The sequence below is a fragment of the Stegostoma tigrinum genome, chromosome 13 (genome assembly GCF_030684315.1).
Source record: "Stegostoma tigrinum isolate sSteTig4 chromosome 13, sSteTig4.hap1, whole genome shotgun sequence".
Classification (NCBI taxonomy): domain Eukaryota; kingdom Metazoa; phylum Chordata; class Chondrichthyes; order Orectolobiformes; family Stegostomatidae; genus Stegostoma; species Stegostoma tigrinum.
The window spans coordinates 14,956,411-14,975,630 of record NC_081366.1 but is presented as its reverse complement, the minus strand read 5'-3'; the positions used below and the strand labels follow the sequence as shown (position 1 = coordinate 14,975,630).

General features: G+C 44.4%; 1 protein-coding gene across 3 annotated transcripts in view; it reads right to left on the bottom strand.

The window, feature by feature from the left end:
• Positions 1-563: 563 nt before the first annotated feature.
• rad50 (RAD50 homolog, double strand break repair protein) overlaps positions 564-19,220 on the bottom strand; it is a 141,320-nt gene continuing 122,663 nt past the window's right edge. For all 3 annotated transcript variants that reach the window (XM_048543747.2, XM_048543748.2, XM_048543749.2), the window contains exons 24-26: positions 17,994-18,136; positions 10,276-10,409; positions 564-1,146 (exon numbers count right to left, since the gene is read on the bottom strand). In XM_048543747.2, the coding sequence (XP_048399704.2) occupies positions 960-1,146; positions 10,276-10,409; positions 17,994-18,136 (464 nt within the window). In that variant the 3' untranslated portion in view covers positions 564-959. The remainder of the gene's footprint in view (positions 1,147-10,275; positions 10,410-17,993; positions 18,137-19,220) is intronic.

Here is a 19,220-nt window from a genome sequence, read left to right as displayed (position 1 = left end):
CATCCTCCTTTGGATCAGGAAATTAAAAAAAAGCCAAGCATTATGTGACATCAACTGAAGAATATAGTGGAGCAGTGAGAGATCTGTTTGAAGAGGGTGGATAAGAAATGAAACTTCTTTTGTTGCAAGTGCAAAATGGGTCTCTTCAGCAGCTAGGCTAGGTCAGAAACCACACCACACCAGGTTATAGTCCAAAGGGTTTACTTGAAAACACAAGCTTTCAAAGTCTCACTCCTTTTTCAGGTGTTAGAAGCAAGGCTCCAAAAGCTTGCGTTTTCAAATAAACCTGTTGGATATATCCTGGTCAGAGATAATGGGAACTGCAGATACTGGAGGATCCGAGATAACAAAGTGTGGAGCTGGATCAACACAGCAGAGTTTTTGTGCTCCTAAGATGCTGCTTGGCCTGCCGTGTTCTTCCAGCTCCAAACTTTGTTATCTCGGATATAACCTACTGTTGTGAGATTTCTGACCTTGTCCATCGCAGACCAACACCAACACCTCTACATCATGGCTGTTAAGCTAGGCTGACCAGGAATAACAACGTGATCGTAACAGAGCTGTTCATTGCATTCACGTTTTTATTTTGAAGGAGAAGTATCCAAACATTCAAATCATCATAAACCACCTTCAATGCAAAAAAGCTGGATTACTGCCTGCCTCCATTCCCCTGTCCATGAGCAGGAAACCTATGCAGGTTGATCTCTGGTTTCTGAATGCTGTAGGATGACGGAGTTGTGTGAACAAGAACTCAATTATTTCTGAACACGTTTAAACACTGCGATCAATTTTCTAGCCAGTATGCTGAAGTTCCATCAGAAAGCACAAAACTAATCTTTTGATCATGCAGAATGCTGTGAGGAGTGATCAATGAACAATATAGTTTCAGTTATAGGTCACCACAAAACATTACTGAGATAAGACTATCTTTACATGAAGAGTAAAATACATGTATACATTCATGGACCATGGGTGTTGAGGGAGCTGACACTACACTTCACGATTTCTGAACACTGATCAATGTTCTTTCTGACTCGGTAGAAGCTTTCAATGTACTGTGAACGACTGAGTAGCTCCACAAAGTCCTCGTCGTGAGTGATCACCAGGAGCTGAAAGTTTCGTTGATTTGAGCGACTCTTTATTATTCTGCAAAACAGTGGAAGTTTATAAACAAATAAACCAACGACAGAGGGGTGAATCAGTTCTCCTAGCTTGTAAGGATAGGTCTTCTACAGAAAAGTGGTCAGCACTGCTGCCTCAACGCCAGGGACCCGGGTTCGATTCCGCCCTCAGGAGACAGTCTGTGTGGAGTTTGCACATTCTCCCAGTGTCTGCGTGGGTTTCCTCCGGGTGCTCCAGTTTCCTCCCACAGTCCAAAAATGTGCAGGATGGCTAGATTGGCCATGCCAACTTGCCCATAGTGCCCAGTGATGTGTAGGTTGGATGGGTTAGCCATGGGAAATGCAGAGTTAGGGTTAAGGGGTGGATCTGTGTGGGATGCTCTTCAGAGGATTGGTGTGGACTCAATGGCTGAAATGGCCTGCTTATGCACTGTAGGGATTCTATGAAAAGCTCAACTCAGAGGGAACAGCCTCAAATCTAGGTTGTGTGCACTCAAGCTCATTTGCCTACCTGAGCAAACATTGTACAATGGCATTTCACTGCAGCACTGAGAAACTGCTGCATTGTCTGAGTTGCCAGCTTTCAGGCAGGAGGTAAATACGTCACTCCTGATCCTATTTTCAGATAGATACAGAAGATTTTAAACCACTATTTCAAAAACATAGCCAGAGACCTTTCCCCAGGGCAGGACTGACTGCCACGAGGGGTCATACTTTTAAGGTGTTAGGAGGAAGGTATAGAGGAGACGTCAGAGGGAGGTTCTTCACCCAGAGAGTTGTGAGCGCATGGAATAGTTTACCAGTGGTAGTCGTGGAAGCGGAGTCATTAGTGACATTTAAGTGGCTGCTGGACATGCACATGGACAGCAGTGAATTGAGGGGAATGTAGGTTAGGTTATTTTATTTTTGCATTAGGATTATTCCACGGCACAACATCGTGGGCCGAAGGGCCTGTACTGTGCTGTACTTTTCTATGTTCTAAAACAAAGTTTCCAGACATTTCACTTCATGTTATTTTATCGTCAATACTGCAAGTGCAGATCAAAGGCAAAATCCCGCAGCTCTGAAAGATAAAATTGCTGGAGTAGGTCTGGCAGCATTGGTGGAGAGAGAAAGAAAGTTACCATTTCAGGGTTCTGAAGAAGATTATATTGGATGTGAAAAGATTTATGGGTTGGAAATCAATGCATCTGATCACACGCTGAATGTATCTTCTTCAGCTGTTTGGTCCTAGAGTAGGTCTTGAACCCAGAGTTCTTGGCTCAGGAGGTGAGGAAGCTACCCACTAGGCCACAGGAGACCTCTACATAAAAACAGCCAATCTGATCATTTTACTAACAGCAAATGAATAAATGTTAGCTGCAGTTCATTTGTTAGAAAACAATTTGGGGGCTCCTGAGCCCATGGAAATGCTTTCTAAATAGGCATTGTTTCTTTGTTTTCTTTATTCCAGATATAGTTTTGAGTGTATAACAGTTTGCATGGCTTTCAGTGTCGGGGCAAAGAACAACACCATAATATGGACTGAAATGTCAACTCAGGGACATCTCACTGGCTCCTCACAGCTTCAATGCAACTTCTTGATGGCTGAAATTTGCTGCTGAAAATTTGTTTTGCTACAGTTGCAGAGGTGCCACAATGACTAACTGGCATCACGTCAACTGATGTGGGTTTTCTTATCTCTGGTACATAATTACCAGCTTTGTAATCGGAGTCAGTTATTTATTGCGTAGTTGATGAGGCAGCAGTAGCAGTTAGTGGGGTGCCTGAATTGTACAATACATCACAGTCACAAAACTGAATACACATTGATCCAACTTGCAGAGCAAAGCGAACTAGGTCAGCGAGTCAAACTGCAAAAAGCAAAAGTGGCAGATGGAATTTAATGCAGGCCAGCACAAAGAGTTGCACAGAGCAAGGAAAAAGAGACATCACAGCCCACAGATTGTGTTGCACACAGCATCAAGCTAGAAAAGTTCTAGAGGTTTCAAACTTGATGCAAAGCACCACTTTTTTTATTCTTTCATGAGATTTGGGCATTGTTAATAAGGCCAGCATTTGCTGTCCATCAAATTGCCCTTGAACTGAGTGGCATACTAGGCCATTTCAGAGAGCAGTTCAGAGTCAGAAGGGAGGCAATGGTCTGGGGACCTGGGCTCAAATCCTGCCATGAGAGATGGGAGGAATTTGAATTCAATAACCATCTAGAATTAAGAAACTAATGACGATCATGGATCAATTGCTGATTGTTGGGAAAAAAATCCACCTGATTCACACATGCCCTTTCGGGAAGGAATCCTGCCATCCTACCTGATCTGGCCTACATGTGACTCCAGACCCCACAGTAATGTGGTTGACCCTTAACTGCCCTCTGCAATTCGAGATGGGCAGTAAATGCTGGCCTAGCCACAGACACACTCACGCTGTGAACGAATTTTTTAAAAAAATTAACGTGGTTTGGAGTCTCAGGTAGCCCAGACCAGGTAAGTACACAGCAGATTTCCTTCTCTTGAGAGCACCTGTGAATTTGTCATTTTTTAAAAAAAAGTCTATCAACGACATTATCCTGGTCACCATGACCTTGTTTGAGATTTAGATCAAATTTGAATTTTACAAATGCCACCATAGGATTTGAACCCATGTCCTCAGAGCAATGGTATTGCCCTCTGCGTTTTGGTCCGAGCCTCTGGATTACTAGTTTGATGACCTGACTGCAATGTCATCATCTCCCCATTGAAAGCCAGTGCAACGCTACTTTTGATAGTTCCACACAGCTGAAGACAGGCAGTCTGAACCATATTGTATGGTGTGCTGATCAGATTACACATGCCGAGGTTAGTATCTACTATCAACATGGAGGTCACAAAGGAAACACTTAGGTATTGGAGATGGTTCAGTAAAAGTGTGGCCTCTGGGGTTAAGAAGCCTAACTGAAAGACTAAAGGCCATGGATTTTTCAGCCTTTGAAAGGAGGCTTCCCAAAGATGGTTTGTGAAGTTTACATGAGGAAACATTTGAAGTGGTCATCTGCTCAAGAACATGCTCTTTTCTCCACATCTTGATTTCCTGCATTTTGCTCTAGGAGCCTCCCGTTTGTAATTTCAACAAATGATATGACAGTAAGCGACTGCTGTCTGGCAAAGTTCCAGCTCTTCTGCCATCATGACTAAAAATTTGCTGCTTCTGCTATTGGCTCGTTCCCTAGAGCACATGACCACTCAAAGATACTGACAAGAACCCCAAAGACTCTAATGACCCTGCTATAAAAATAAATCAAGGAACTGCGGCTGCTGGAAATCAGAAACAAAAACAGAGATTGCAGGAAAACCTCAGCAGGTATCTGCGGAGAGAAAACAGAATTAACGTTGCGGGTCCAGTGACCTTTCTTCAGAACTGATAGCCTCTGTACGTACATATCACACACATTATGCACTTATGTGTATTTAACGGCATCTTTAACATAGCAAAATGTTCCTTCGTATTTTCAAAGCAGACACACGAAGTTGTATTAGGACAGATGATCAGTAGTTTGTCCAAACAAGCAGATTTATAGAGGGAATTTAAAGAGGAGTGGGACAAAGAAAGTTGAAATTCAGCGATGTCAAAGAGCTTCAGGGCTCGAGGAAATTACAGACACCATGAGTGGTGAGACGGGAAGGAATTTGAAAATAACGCTGTGAATGCAAACACATAATATATACACCCCACACGTAAAACTTTCTGACAAGATAGGAGCATTTGTAAATTTTTAAATTGTGAAGGGGCAAGATGAAAAAGACTCAAACAAAAACAGAAGTTGCTGGAGAAACTCAGCGGATTTGGTAGCGTCTGTGGAATCCTGAATCCCTTTTTTGGAACAAGTTAAAAATTCAAACATGAGTTCAGAAGCATGAGTGGGGATCTCGTAGAAGCCTTTAAAACTCAAGTATGACTAGGTAGGGTAAACACAGGAAGGATAGGGAGTCTAGAAGCAGGGGCTATCAGATATGGGATAGGCCTTTTAGTAGTGAGATGACGAAGAATTTCTTCACAAAGATCGGTGAGCCTGTGGAATTCTTGACCACAGAAAGCAGTCGAAGCCAAAACATGGAATGTTTTCAAGGGATAATTAGATATAGTTCCTACTATAGGAGGAAACAGGACGAAGGTACCGAGTTGGATGATCAGCCATGATCACATTGAACAACGGAGCAGACTTGAAAGACCAAAAAGTTTACTCCTGTTCCTATTTCCTATGTTTCTGCATAAAATGAAAACTGAGGATGAAACACAAAATTCTTCCAGTGGGACTGAACTGATAACCCAGATACAATGATGGAAATGGAGATCCAGGAATGAATGAGTCAGTTGGATCTTCTGATGGGAGACTTTAGGGCTTGAGGATGAATGACGATTCCTATTCTTAATCAACTTGAGACAAATTCTGCCAAATATGACCATAGTTCAACAGCTAAGCTACCAGTGAACGAATGGGAGAATTCTCCCACAGTGTACCGAGAAATGACCACCATCGCTCCCCCCTGATGACATTGCTTGGCTCCTTCACAAATTCATCATTTAGAATTAATATGAGCCATGCAATCTGTTCAGAAGATACATCTCAGATTGCAGATTGGAAAATGAAGATTATGAGATAGCCAATAAAATTGGTCTTAAAACTCTGCTGAGTGAACTTTGGGGGACTCATAACAGGAGCAATAAAAAGGGTGTTCAATCTGCTAAATCATAAAAGTACATTCATTGGTATTAGTATAATTATTGAATGTCCTGAAATCAGATGGAATTTTCATTTTGCGCAGGAAATAAAACTTCAAAAGGTTAATTTATCCACCACCTTTTGAAATAAATTGCACAGTACAAAACACTTGCAAACTGTGAAAAATAAAACTGCCCATGACCAAAGGTGTAATTTGTTGTCAGCGTCCAAAGGTGCAGCTGGTCAGCGGTTCCCTTCTTTGAATAATGATGATTATTGGTACACTAGTTTAATTAATTCGGTCAGTTCTAGGTGAAACAGCACTGATATAAAACATATCGATTTGACAATTCTGACAGGTGAGACCTTACACATCCCTCAACGTACAAAACCCCAGGCCAACTGAGCGTGACCTGAAGATAAACAAAAACGAAAAACTGAACATCACACTCAACGTATACACTTACCAGGACGGGCAGATGCAAAGATACACACCATTTTAAGAACAAAACTAGAAGCAGGAGTAGGTCATTCAGTCATTTGTGCCCGTTCTACTATTCAATATGACCATGCAGATCCTCTATTTCGCTCTCACTTTTTCTCTAACCCCCATGGTGGCTGAATACCTAAAAACCTATGAATCTCTCTCGAGTATGCTCTGTAGCAAGCTCCAACTGCCTTCTGTGGTAGATAATCTCTCAGGTTCACCATGCTTTTTATTCAGATGTGGAATGTGGGTGGCACTGGCTGGCCAGCATTAATTGTCCATCCCTATTCCCTTCAGAAGATGGTGGTGAGCCGGCTTTTTGAACTGCTGCTGTAGGCTGACCCACAATACTCTTAAGGCAGGAAATTCCAGCATTCTGATCCAGCAATAGTGAAGGAATGACGATATATTTCTAAGGATGGTGAGTGGCTTGGAGGAGAACTTACAGGTGGTGGTGTTCTAAGCTGTCTAAGAATCTTTGGTGAATTTCTGCAGTCCATTTTGTACATAGCACACACTGCTGTTACTGAGTGTCAGCACTGGAATAAGTGGATGCAGTGCCAGTCAAGCTGGTTGCTTTGTCCCTGATGGTGTCAAGCTCGAGTGTTGTTTGGGCTGCACTCATCTAGGCAAGTAGGGTATATTCCCTCCCACTCCTGCCTTGTGGATGGAGGACAGGCTTTGGGAGTCAGGAGGTGAGTTACTCATAACAGTATTCCTAGCCTCTAACCTGCACTTGCAGCCAGCGTATTTACGTGGCAAGTCCAGTTGAATCGATGGTAATTTAATGATGTTGATAGCAGGGGGGTAAGTGATGGTAACATTGAGTGTCACGGGGCATTGGTTACATTAACCCTCCAATAAGAGACAATGTTTTGGGCCCAGTGAGGAAGGGTCACTGGACCCGAAACATTAACTCTGATTTCTCTCCACCGATACTGCCAGACCTGCTCAGCTTTTCCAGAAGTTTCTGTTTTTGTCTCTGGGTTAATAGTCTGGCTTTAGATAATACCACTCGTCCATAGCATTCACTTTGCGAATCGTTTCTTCATCTCGGTCTGAAATAGCCTAGCCTGTTTCCCGAAACCATTATCCCTGATACTCCTGACGTTATCCCGGACTCCCCAGTAAGGGGCAACATCCTCCTCGTCTTTGAAGACGTTTCAGAATTTTATACATTTCTATTAGATCCCTTCTCATCCTTCTAAATTCTAATGAATACAAGCCCAGTTGAAACAATCTCTATACTTATGAGAATCCTGCCACCCCAGGCACCAGCCTTGTGAAAACCAGAAGACCTGTGGGTGCTGTAAATCAGGGACAAAAACCAAAGTTGCTGGAAAAGCTCAGCAGGTCAGACAGCATCTGCGAAGAAAAAAAAGAAACAAACAGAGTTAACGATTCACGTCTGGTTACCATTCCTCAGAACATCCAAAACGTTACCTCTGATTTTTTTCCTTCACAGATGCTGAGCTTTTCCAGCAACTTTGGTTTTTCAACCAGCCTAGTGAACCTCCACTGCACTCCCTCTGTGCAAGAATATCCTCTCTTCAGGGCAGAAATGATAAATGCATGTTGTAGTCCAGGTGTGGTCTCACTGAGGACCTGTACAACTGCAGTAAGACATCCCTGCTCCTGCACTTGAATGCTCTCACTATGGAGGCCAACATATAATTTGCCTTTCTGGTTGCTTGCCGCAAATGCCCATCTACCTTCATTGACTGGTGTTACAAAGACACCCAGATACCATTGTACACCCATATTTCCCAATATAAATACCATTTAAATAACACTCTGTACTTCTACTTTTCTCACTCAAGTATATAATTTCACATTTATTCATGCTATACTGCATCTGACATGAGTTTGTCTGTACAATCAATTTATCTGAATCACCTTAAATACTCTCTGCATCCTCTTCGTGATCTCATCTAGCTTGGCGTCGTCAGCAAATTTGAAAATATTTCATTTGATTCCGTCACCAAATTATTATCCTCATTTATACAGACTGTGAATGGCCTACCTGAAGATTACCTATCAGCTAGGTCATCTAAGTTTTCTTTACATAGAGACATAGGAATGCACAGCACGGAAACAGGCTCTTTGGTCCAACGTGTCCATGTTGACCAGCTATCCTAAGTTAATCTAGTTTAGTTTGTCAGCATTTGGACCATTTCTCTCTGACCTCTTCCTACTCATATACCCAACCAGATATCCATTAAATGTTGTAATTGTATGAGCCTCCACCACTTCCTCTGGCAGCTCATTCCATACACACTCCACCCTCTGCATGGAAAAGTTCCCCCTTAGGTTCCTTTTAAAACATTCATCTCTCACCTTAAAATTATGATCTCTAGTTTTAGACTCCCCTCCCTCAGGGAAAAGACCCTGACAATTCACCCTATCCATGCCCCTCAGCCTCCGATGCTTGAGAGAAAACAGGCCCAGTCTACTTAGCCTCTCCTAGACCTCAAACCCGCCACTCCTGGCAGAAACCTTGTAAATCTTTTCTGAACCCTTTCAAAGTGAAGCAGAGAGACCAGAATTGCATGTAGCGTCCCAAAAGTGACCTAACCAAAGTCCTGTACAGCCACACCATAACTGCCTAACTCTTTTACTCAATGCATTGACCAATAAAGGCAAGTGTACCAAACGTCTCCTTCATTATCCTATCTATCTGTGACTTCACTTGCAAGGATGCAAACCTGTACTCCAAAGACCCTTTGTTCAGCAACACTGCATCCTTCATACAAGTTAGAATCAGAGTGGCATAACTCGGTAAGGGGGAATGCACTGAAATTCAATCTGATCAGTAGTTGTCTGATAAAAGTCTCATTGTGAACCTTGCACATATCGCTGACCAGGAACCTAGACTAAACCTCCACAGAAAAGGATTGATACATCTTAGGAAGGATGTATGGTTTTAAAGAAAGTACAATATATGCCTTCCAAGAATGATACCTGGACACCAGACGTTGAGTTATGAGCAGACAATATACATTATAGGCCTATTTTCTCTACAGTTTAGAAGGTTAAGAGGCAACCTGATCAAAACCTTTAAGGTTTTAATAGGAAAAGACAGGGTAGATAAAGAGAAATTATAGGCACTGGTGGAGCATTCTGGAAATAGGGGGGGGATGACATTAGTCAATTTTTCACTTGGAAAGTTGGCACAGATACAGTGATCCAAATGGCCTTCTGTTGTGCCGTAAGAATGCAGTGATTCAGAATGGGTGAGCGTGAAGGAGGCCAGCTTAAGGAACATGGAATCGCTGTGTTTGGAGGTCAACATGACATAGATGAGAGTTTGATCAGTGGACAGACTGGGATATGGCAGTGAACGATGGATATGAAAGTGGAATTAGACAACCTCAGTGCAATAAAACCAGGCAAGTGATCTCAGGGTCAGCACAGGGTCACTGTCTGGTTTAACTTGATGTTGTGGCCAGGGGAAATGACAGAATCAACAGCAAAACATGAGATTTGTCAGGGGTTCGAAGATAATGGCTTTGATCTTATCTATGATTGAACTGCAACTTCTGCTGACTATTGAGAGCTGCATGTTGGACAAGCAGTCGGAGAATATAGAGAAAGTGGGGGACTGAAGCAATGCTCTCAACAGCTGGTGCACATTAAATTTGGAAATAAAAAGATGTAAACATCAGAATAATTGTGAAAGTGTCCGTCTTGGCTCAATGTACTGTTCCTGCTTCCAAGCGTAAAGATCCTAGGTTCTTTGTTCAAGTCTCAAGTCAGAACCTTAAGCACACAATCTAGGCAGACACTTCAGTGGTGCCCAGGTCAGTACAGTCGAGAACTTCAATAGGATGATGCACTTACACAGTTCATCAATAGGTGGAAGGCAGGATAATGAAGTGACAATGAGATATACTGATTCAGGATGAAGCAGAGTGCGTGCATCCCTACAAATTAAACTTTTCCTAAGAGGTCCCAGAATTTGGAATACTTACTCCACCAGGGCGTGAGCCAAGGATTCGATGTTCTCCCGGTCTAAATTTGTGGTTGGTTCATCCAGTGCAAGGATTCCACAATTCAGGCAGAAGGTCTCAGCCAGAGCCAGACGGATAATGAGTGAAGCAAGGACCTGAAACGCAATATGACAAGAGATCATTAAATAGGCCAGATGGAACCAGATCATCCCCAATGGATGACAGTCCACATTCAGGCCTTCCCAACTGGGTCCCAACCACGACAATATCTACATTCAGAACATTGAGATCCTTCAAAAACATTTCTCCCTGCGACTCCTGAAACTCTCACTCGCAGCGATGCGCCGGCAAGCCTACCCCAGCTCACAGCCTCCCTCTCCCAGACCTGCAAAGGACCTCTCCTGTTTTTTATTCTTTGTAGGATCCACAACCTGAACTCACAATTCTACTCAGCTTTATTGGACACTAAAGCCTGTAAGTACAGTAAGCTTACTGGTGCCTGCCACCCAAAGCGGGCTTCCTCCACCTTCCAAATCCCCAACACTACCCAGGACCTTCCCCACAATGTGCCCGCCACTAACCGCCATGTGGCCACTTTCGGAGTACCCACGGATGACACCCCATCCACCTCTGCCAGGTACATCACTTCTGGGACAGCAAACACCATCGACACCGTTGCTGAAGCCACCGTCTCCATTTCTGAGGCCAACACCACCGAGGGTGCACCTCCTGACACCGCCGCTGCTGCCGCCGACTACCCCCGCTCCACCCACTGCTGCCGCCACTCCGCCCACCACCAACCCTGATGCAACTCCACCCAATGCCAATGTAACTTCCGCCCATCTCCAGCACCGATGCTGACATCACTTCACCCACCGTCTCCACAGCCGGCAGCTCCAGAGGAGATAGCCGCATACAGCCCTGCCAAGTTTTCACCATCCCCCCAGACTCTCCCCCCCCTCCCCCACTTACTGAGGACAAACGGTCAGTCCAGAGTAAGGGGCTCACCTTTGCCCGGCACCCCCTCCTCCCCCACACATCAACGAATACCGGTCACGTTTGGACATTGAGCAGTTTTTCCGCCACCTCCGCCTCTGTGCTTACTTCTTTAACCGTGAGCCTAACCCTTCCTCTACTGACCCCTTCTCGCTCCTCCAACACACAGCCTCCTCCTGGACACCACCTCAAGGCCTCCTACCCTCCCTCGACCTCTGCATCTCCAGCTGCCGTCATGACATCAATCGCCTCAACCTCTCCACCCCTCTCACCCACTCCAATCTCTCCCCCACGGAACGTGCAGCCCTCCGATCCCATCCCAACCTCTCCATAAAACTCACGGACAAGCCAGGTGCAGTTGTAGTACGGCGCACTGACCTCTATATGGCTGAGGCCAGTCGCAGCTCTTTGACACCTCCTCCTACCACCTCCTTGATCATGACCCCACCCCCGACCACCAAACCATCATTTTCCAAACCATACACAACCTCACTGCCTCCAACCTCATCATTCCCCAATCCCGCAGTGCCCACTTCTATTTCCTTCCCAAAATCCACAAACCTGATTGCCCTGGTCAACCCATTGTCTCCACCTGCTCCTGCCCCACCGAATTTATATCCACCCATCTCAACCTAATTTTCTCCCCCTTGGTCCAGAAACTCTCGACCTATGTCCGTGACACCACCCATGCCCTCCACCTCCTCCAAAACTTCCAATTCCCTGGTCCCCAACACCTCATCTTTACCATAGACATCCAGTCTCTATACACCTGCATTCCCCATGCAGATGGCCTAAAGGCCTTCCACTTCTTCCTGTCCCGCAGGCCTGACCAGTTCCCCTCCACTGACACCCTCAGCTGTTTAATCGAACTTGTCTTCACCCTCAACAACTTCTCTTTTGATTCCTCCCACGTCCTACAGACAAAAGGGGTGGCCATGGGTACCCGCATTGGCCCAAGCAATGCCTGCCTCTCTGTGGGTTACGTGGAACAATCCCTCTTCCGTAGCTACACTGGCCCTAAAACCCACCTCTTCCTCCATTACATTGATGACTGTATCAGCGCCACCTCGTGCTCCCACGAGGAGCTTGAACAATTCATCCACTTCACCTACACCTTCCACCCCAACCTTAAGTTCACCTGGACCATCTCCGACACCTCTCTCTCCTTCCTGGACCTCTGTCTCGATCGCTGGCAACCACCTGGATACCGATATCCATTTCAAGCCCACCAACTCCCGCAAGTACCTAGAATACACCTCCTCTCACCCACCTTCCTGTAAAAATGCCTTCCCTATTCCCAATTCCTTTGCCTCTGCCGCATCTGCTCCCACGATGAGGCATTCCACTCCCGAACATCTCAGAATGTCCTCGTTTTTCAAGGACCGCAAATTATCCCCTTGGTAGTCGAGGATGCCCTCAACCGTGTTTCCCTCATTTCCCACAACTCAACCCTCACACCCACTCCCCGCAATAACAACCAAAACAGAATCCCCTTCGTCCTCACGTACCACCCCACCAACCCCTGGATCCAACACATCATCCTCTGACACTTCGGCCATCTGCAATCTGACCTCACCAGCAAAGACATTTTTCCTTCCCCACTCTTCTGATTTCCAGAGGGACCACTCTCTCAGTGACTCCCTTGTCTGCTTCACAGTCCCCTCCAGCCCCACCACACCCGGCACTTTTCCCAGAAACCACAGGAAGTGCTACACTTGCCCCTACACCTCTCCCTCACCCCCATCCCAGGCCCCAAGAAGACTTTCCACATCAAGCAGATAATCTCCTGCACATCTGCTGATGTGGTATACTGTATCCGCTGTTCCCGTTGTGGCCTCCTCTACATCAGGGGAACCAACGGAGGCTTGAGGACCACTTTGCAGAACACCTACGCTCGATTCGCACTAAACAACTGCAAATCCCAGTTGCGAGCCATTTCAACTCCCTCTCCCAATCCTCAGACGACATGTCCATCCTGGGCCACAATGATGCCATTCAAAGGTTGCAGGAACAGCAACTCATATTCCGCTTGGGAACCCTGCAGCCCAAATGGTATCAATGTGGACTTCACAAGCTTCAAAATCTCGCCTCCACCTACCAGATCCCAAAACCAGCCCAGCTTGTCCCTGCCTCCCTAACCTGAACTTCCTTCCACCTATCCCCTCCTCCCATCTCAAACCCCACCCCCATCTCCTACTTACTCACCTCATCCCGCCTCCTTGACCTGTCCATCCTCCCTGGACTGACCTTTCTCCTCCCTAACTCCTCACCTTTATGGCTCCATCCCCGCCTCTTTGACCTGTCTTCTCTCCATCTATCTTGTCTATCCTCCTTCTATCTGCCTTCCCCTCTCTCCCTATTTATTTCAGAAACATCCACCCCTCCCTCATATCTGGAGGGGGGTCACGGCCCGAAATGTCAGCTTTCCTGCCCCTCTGATGCTGCTTGGCCTGCTGTGTTCATCCAGCTCTACACCTTGTTATCTCTGATGGGCTGTATAGTTTCCTCCCAATGCCATAAATATCTGACTTGATTCAAAACTATCAGCAACTTACATTAAACTTGTATTACTAACTACATTAATCTAACAAAGATTTAACAATTACTTAACAACTTTATAAGCCAGAAAGCAGGAACAAAGGATCTGTAGTAGGCCATTCAGCTCCTGAGCCTGTTCTACCATTTCATGAGATCATAGCTGATCTGTGGCCTAACTCCATATACCTGCCTTTGGACCATTTCCCTTACTTTTTTGTTAAACAAAGATATTATCTACTTCAGATTTAAAACTAACTGATCCAGCATGCACTGCTATTTGTGGAAATGACATCCAAACATCTACCATGTGGAGAAACCCAGCAGATCTGGCAGCATATATAGGCAGAGAAACAGAGCTCATGTTCTGAATCCAGTCTAGCTCTTCGGAAGATTCTTCTTTCAAATTTCGAGCATCTGTACTATTTTACTTTTGCATTATTGGTTTGAGGTTGAAAGATTTTTGAAAGGTTTACTTAACTGTCAAGTCCGTACAATGAATTAACCATCAAACGTCAAGATAGATATTAATTGTGGGTCACTGGGTACTCACACTGGAACACCCTTCCTTACAGCGTTGCGAGTGTTCCTACAGCTAATGGGCTGCAGCAGTTTAAGGTGCCAGGTCAACATCAACTTCTCTACAGCAATTAGGGATGAGCATTCAACCTTGGAATGCTCATATCCCATGAGAGGAAATTTTTAAAAATAGCATTCTGGCCTCTAAGTCAGGGAGGATACAATCAAGTCCCACTTAAGACTTTAACACATTTCTCTGAGCTTGTGTGCAGTATCAACACTGGCATGAACCTGTTGGCCAGGATGCTCTATACACTTTACAATATATATTTACTACGAAATCAAAATTAACTTCAGAGAGGCAGCTGTGACAAGAAATTAATATTTCACTTTGGTTTATTACTCACTTTTTCAAGCATTTTGATTCAGTATAACTCTGATAGGGAACTTAATGCTTCATTAAGCACATTTGTGAGCACCTTTAGTTCATTATTATGCTAGTTGTATCAATCCAATTATTAGAATAATGCTATTACCAGTCTGGCACATCATATTAAGCCCCAAATCATTACTCTGCAGAGCTTACAGCAATACATCACTATTATACTCTCAGCCAATTTGATCTGAACATACCTTCAACAAAATGCAAAAGTCCATAAGAGTAGTAATTGAGAATCCTAACAATAATTCTCCTAACTTCAAACTAAAGCTCAAATATTAAATAAGAAATTTGTTGATATTCAGCATAGAAAATACAGCAATAGGACAGCCTGTTACTTTAATAAATTACCAGTCTCTTACTGTTGCAAAGTTGGGGAGGGTACTCGTGGATTGGGAGGCAGGAATTTAGAATTTGGTGTTTTTAAAATGCTAGAGGGGACAGCATTGTGTGGTCCCTTTAAGGGACGGGGGTTTTTTTTGTGCTTAGAGATTCAAAATGGATGCCTGTGAGCAGCAACTTGAAAATTTCCAAGTACACAGACAGCTCCCAAACAGAAACATTTGTATTGCAAGGCCAGTTAGCAGGCCAAGCAGTTGTTACCACAACAACAGGCTTTTGAATTTAGCCAATCAGTTTGAACCAGCTACTTAGATACCAAAAACCTATTAAATAATCTGATAGTTGTGACAACATATGGCCAATCCCGCTGTGGGAAATATTGGTATGTCATCAAGGGTATAAAAGAAGTAGGCAGTTGGACAAAGACTCCATTGCTAACTGCCAACCACCTGAGGCTGAAGACCGTCAGCTCCCAAAAGGGAATCACTGGCTTTCACAGTCTCCTCTGTGTTAGAGAAAGCCTCATCTAAATCACCACAGTACCAACAACAAAGTTAATATTCTGACAGAAGAATTAATGGAGAAGGCACAGAACACTCTGGAAGACAGGTAACCTGGCTGTAATTTCGAGAGACTAAATTCCACTTTCTAATATAAGTGGGACTTGTATTTATTGGAAGCGCATACCATTAGAATCTTGCTTTATTCGGGAACAGTTAATGCTATTAAGTATTACATTTTTCTCACCATTTTTCACACTCCTTTTGCAGATTATAGGGTGAGCTGCTCCTCTTTGGGTATTTCACCTTTAGTCCTCAGCAGGGGTTGGGGGGGCAGTGGGGAGAGGAAACTTCTGATTTGTAACATTACTTAGCTGAGAAAGTGTTTGCGAAATGCCAGTGTGGGTCTAAAAGAGGCTAAACTTTGGTCAGTTAACCTGGTTGTTGGGTTTCTTTGAAAACAAATCTTTCAGGGGTATGTGGGATTTATGGGCAGGGGATTGTTGCCCTTTTTTTTGAGCAGACTGTTCAGTCATTTCAGAGGATAGTTAAAAGTCAACCATATTGCTGTGGACCTGGAGCTAATCGTTGACAAGATAGCAGATTCCCTTATAGGGCAGAAGTAAACTGAACTGGTTTTTATGATTATTGATCACAGTTTGGCTACTGACAATAGCTCTCAGAGCCAGAGAGACAGACAAACACTCTCATTGGAGGGATAATGGGAACTGCAGATGCTGGAGAATCCAAGATAACAAAGTGTGGAGCTGGATGAACACAGCAGGCCAAGCAGCATCTTAGGAGCAGTTTCGGGCCTAGACCCTTTGGGTTTGCTAGTGCTGTCGGGAGGACTTTAATCTAGTTCAGCAGGGGGACACAGTGAGCTAGTTCAATAGAGACACAGCAAAACTCAAAAAAAGAACACAGGCACGGGAGAACAGGCATGCTGAGTCTCAAGTGAGTAAGGCGAGCTGGGTGGCCTCTATTTTAATGATGAGTTAATAGTGTGGTTGGACACATGGGAACGTAATGCTGCCATCACAGTGATGTGGTTGAGGGAAGGACAGGATTGGCAACTCAAACATTCCTGGGTGTAGACTCTTTATGCAGGACAGGGGAGGGTGCAGAAGTGGAGCTGGTGTCACATTATGAATAAAGGTGTCAGTTGCTGCAGTAAGGAGAGCAGATATCTTGGAAAGGTTATCAAGTGAGGCTTTGAGGGTAGTGCTTAGGGATAAAAAGCGGACAGTCGCACTGATATGAGGTCCCCAAATAGTGAGCAATTGAGCAGCCTAGCAAGCCAATCACTTGGAACAATCACGACAAAGTCTCAAAGAAATGAAACTGGATGGATCACCTGGCATCAACCTAGGCACTGGAAAAGGCAACAGGAGAAACATTCCTGTTGACCCTGGAAAGTTATCCTTACAAATATCTGGGGTTTAGAGCCAAAATTGGGAGAGTTGTCTCACAGGCTAGTCCTTCACTGTCACTGGGTTAAAATCCTGAAATGCCCTTAGTGAGGGAATTCATGTCAACTCACAGCAGTTGGGCAGCAGCAGTTCAAGAAGGCAGCTCATCTCCACCTTCTCAAGGGCAACCAGGAACAGGAAATAAATGCTGGCCCAGCTAGCGACGCCCACACCCCACAAAATGAATTTTTAAAAAATTCACAGCCACTCTGTCTTTCCTTCGTCTGATTGAAGAAAATGCATAGATTGGTCAAAGAATCCAGACCATGATACCTAAAAAAAACTAGAAAAGAATCTGGCCAATGAGGAAGAAAGGCCATTTGAAAGAAACAAGTGTTGTTTGAAAGACGATGGGGCAGTAGCAAGCACTGGGAAGAAATTGGTGCTCACAAGAAATTTACAACTTCCAGGTTCGATCCCACTCTCGGGCAGCTTCCTGTGTGGAGTCTGCACATGCTCCCTGTTTCCTCCCATGGTCCGAAGACGTGCAGGTTGGGTGGATTGGCCATGCTAAATTGCCCATTGTGTCCAGGGTCATGTAGGCTGGGTTAGCCATAGGAATAAGGTAAGGGGGTGAATCTGGGTGGGTACTCTTTGGAGGATCAGTGTGGACTCGATGGACCAAATGGCCTGCTTCCACACAGTATGGATCCTATGATTCTATTCCATGAATAAAAAAACATGCAAGACAAAACGTCAAGGAAAAAAAATCAGAACATCCTCACTGCATTTTTGAAAAAAGATGGAGCTGGCATATCCGGACAGAAAACCCGATCAACCAATCTGTCAGCAATGTGTTTTTTCATGGGGATATTCCATTCAACACTTCAGACTGGAAACAAGAGATTATTACCCTTCACTTCACAGTGTGACCTACACATACTGAAGTACTTGAAACTCAAAGCTGCATTGATAGAGACAAAATTAATGATATACCTTCTGTCCAGCACTGTACCTTCCTCTCATATCCAGTGCTGTGTCTCCCTTCACCATTACTACACGATAATTATAATTCCTCCTTTTGTCGCTAGCTGACACATTTTCATCAGCATCAGAACGGATTTCAACATATTCAATATCTATTGAAAGGAAACACAAATCTGGTCTTAATTATCAAAAGAAAAGCCAAAGTTCACATTGTGTCCTTGCTACCAAATATCCAAAGCAGTGCACATGGCACTGTGGATAAGGACCAGAATTGTCAAATGTGGAAAGTAAAGAAAATATATATTATTCTTTTAAAATTGTGTTAGATCCAAAGAATTATAAAGTGTTCGAAAGTATTAGGTCCCATTATCTAAAACTGATCAAGTTAGTGCATTAAATCAATCTTAAATGAGAGGCCTGTATTTATATCACCAATTATCTATAAATGTAATGGCTCAAGATAGAACATAGAGCAGGCCCTTCGGCCCTCAATGTTGCGCCAACCTGTGAACTAATCTAAGCCCCTCCCTCTACACTATCCCGTCATTGTCCATATGCTTATCCAAGGACTGTTTAAATGCCCCTAATGTGGCTGAGTTAACTACATTGGCAGGCAGGGCATTCCACGCCCTTACCACTCTGAGTAAAGAACCTGCCTCTGACATCTGTCTTAAATCTATCACCCCTCAATTTGTAGCTATGCCCCCTTGTACAAGCCGAAGTCATCATCCTCGGAAAAAGACTCTCACTGTCCACCCTATCTAATCCTCTGATCATCTTGTATGTCTCTATTAAATCCCCTCTTAGCCTCCTTCTCTCCAATGAGAACAGATCCAAGTCCCTCAGCCTCTCTTCATAGGGCGTACGCTCCAGACCAGGCAACATTCTGGTAAAGATAACAGTGTGGAGCTGGATGAACACAGCAGGCCAAGCAGCATCTCTGGAGCACAAAAGCTGACGATTCGGGCTGAGACCCTTCATCAGAGGGGGTCTAGGCCCGAAACGTCAGCTTTTGTGCTCCTGAGATGCTGCTTGGCCTGCTCTGTTCATCCAGCTCCACACTTTGTTATCTTGGATTCTCCAGCATCTGCAGTTCACATTATCACTGATACAACATTCTGGTAAATCTCCTCTGCACCTTTTCCAATGCTTCCACATCCTTCCTGTAATGGGGTGACCAGAACTGCACGCAATATTCCAAACGAGGCTGCACTAGCGTTTTGTACAGTTGCAGCA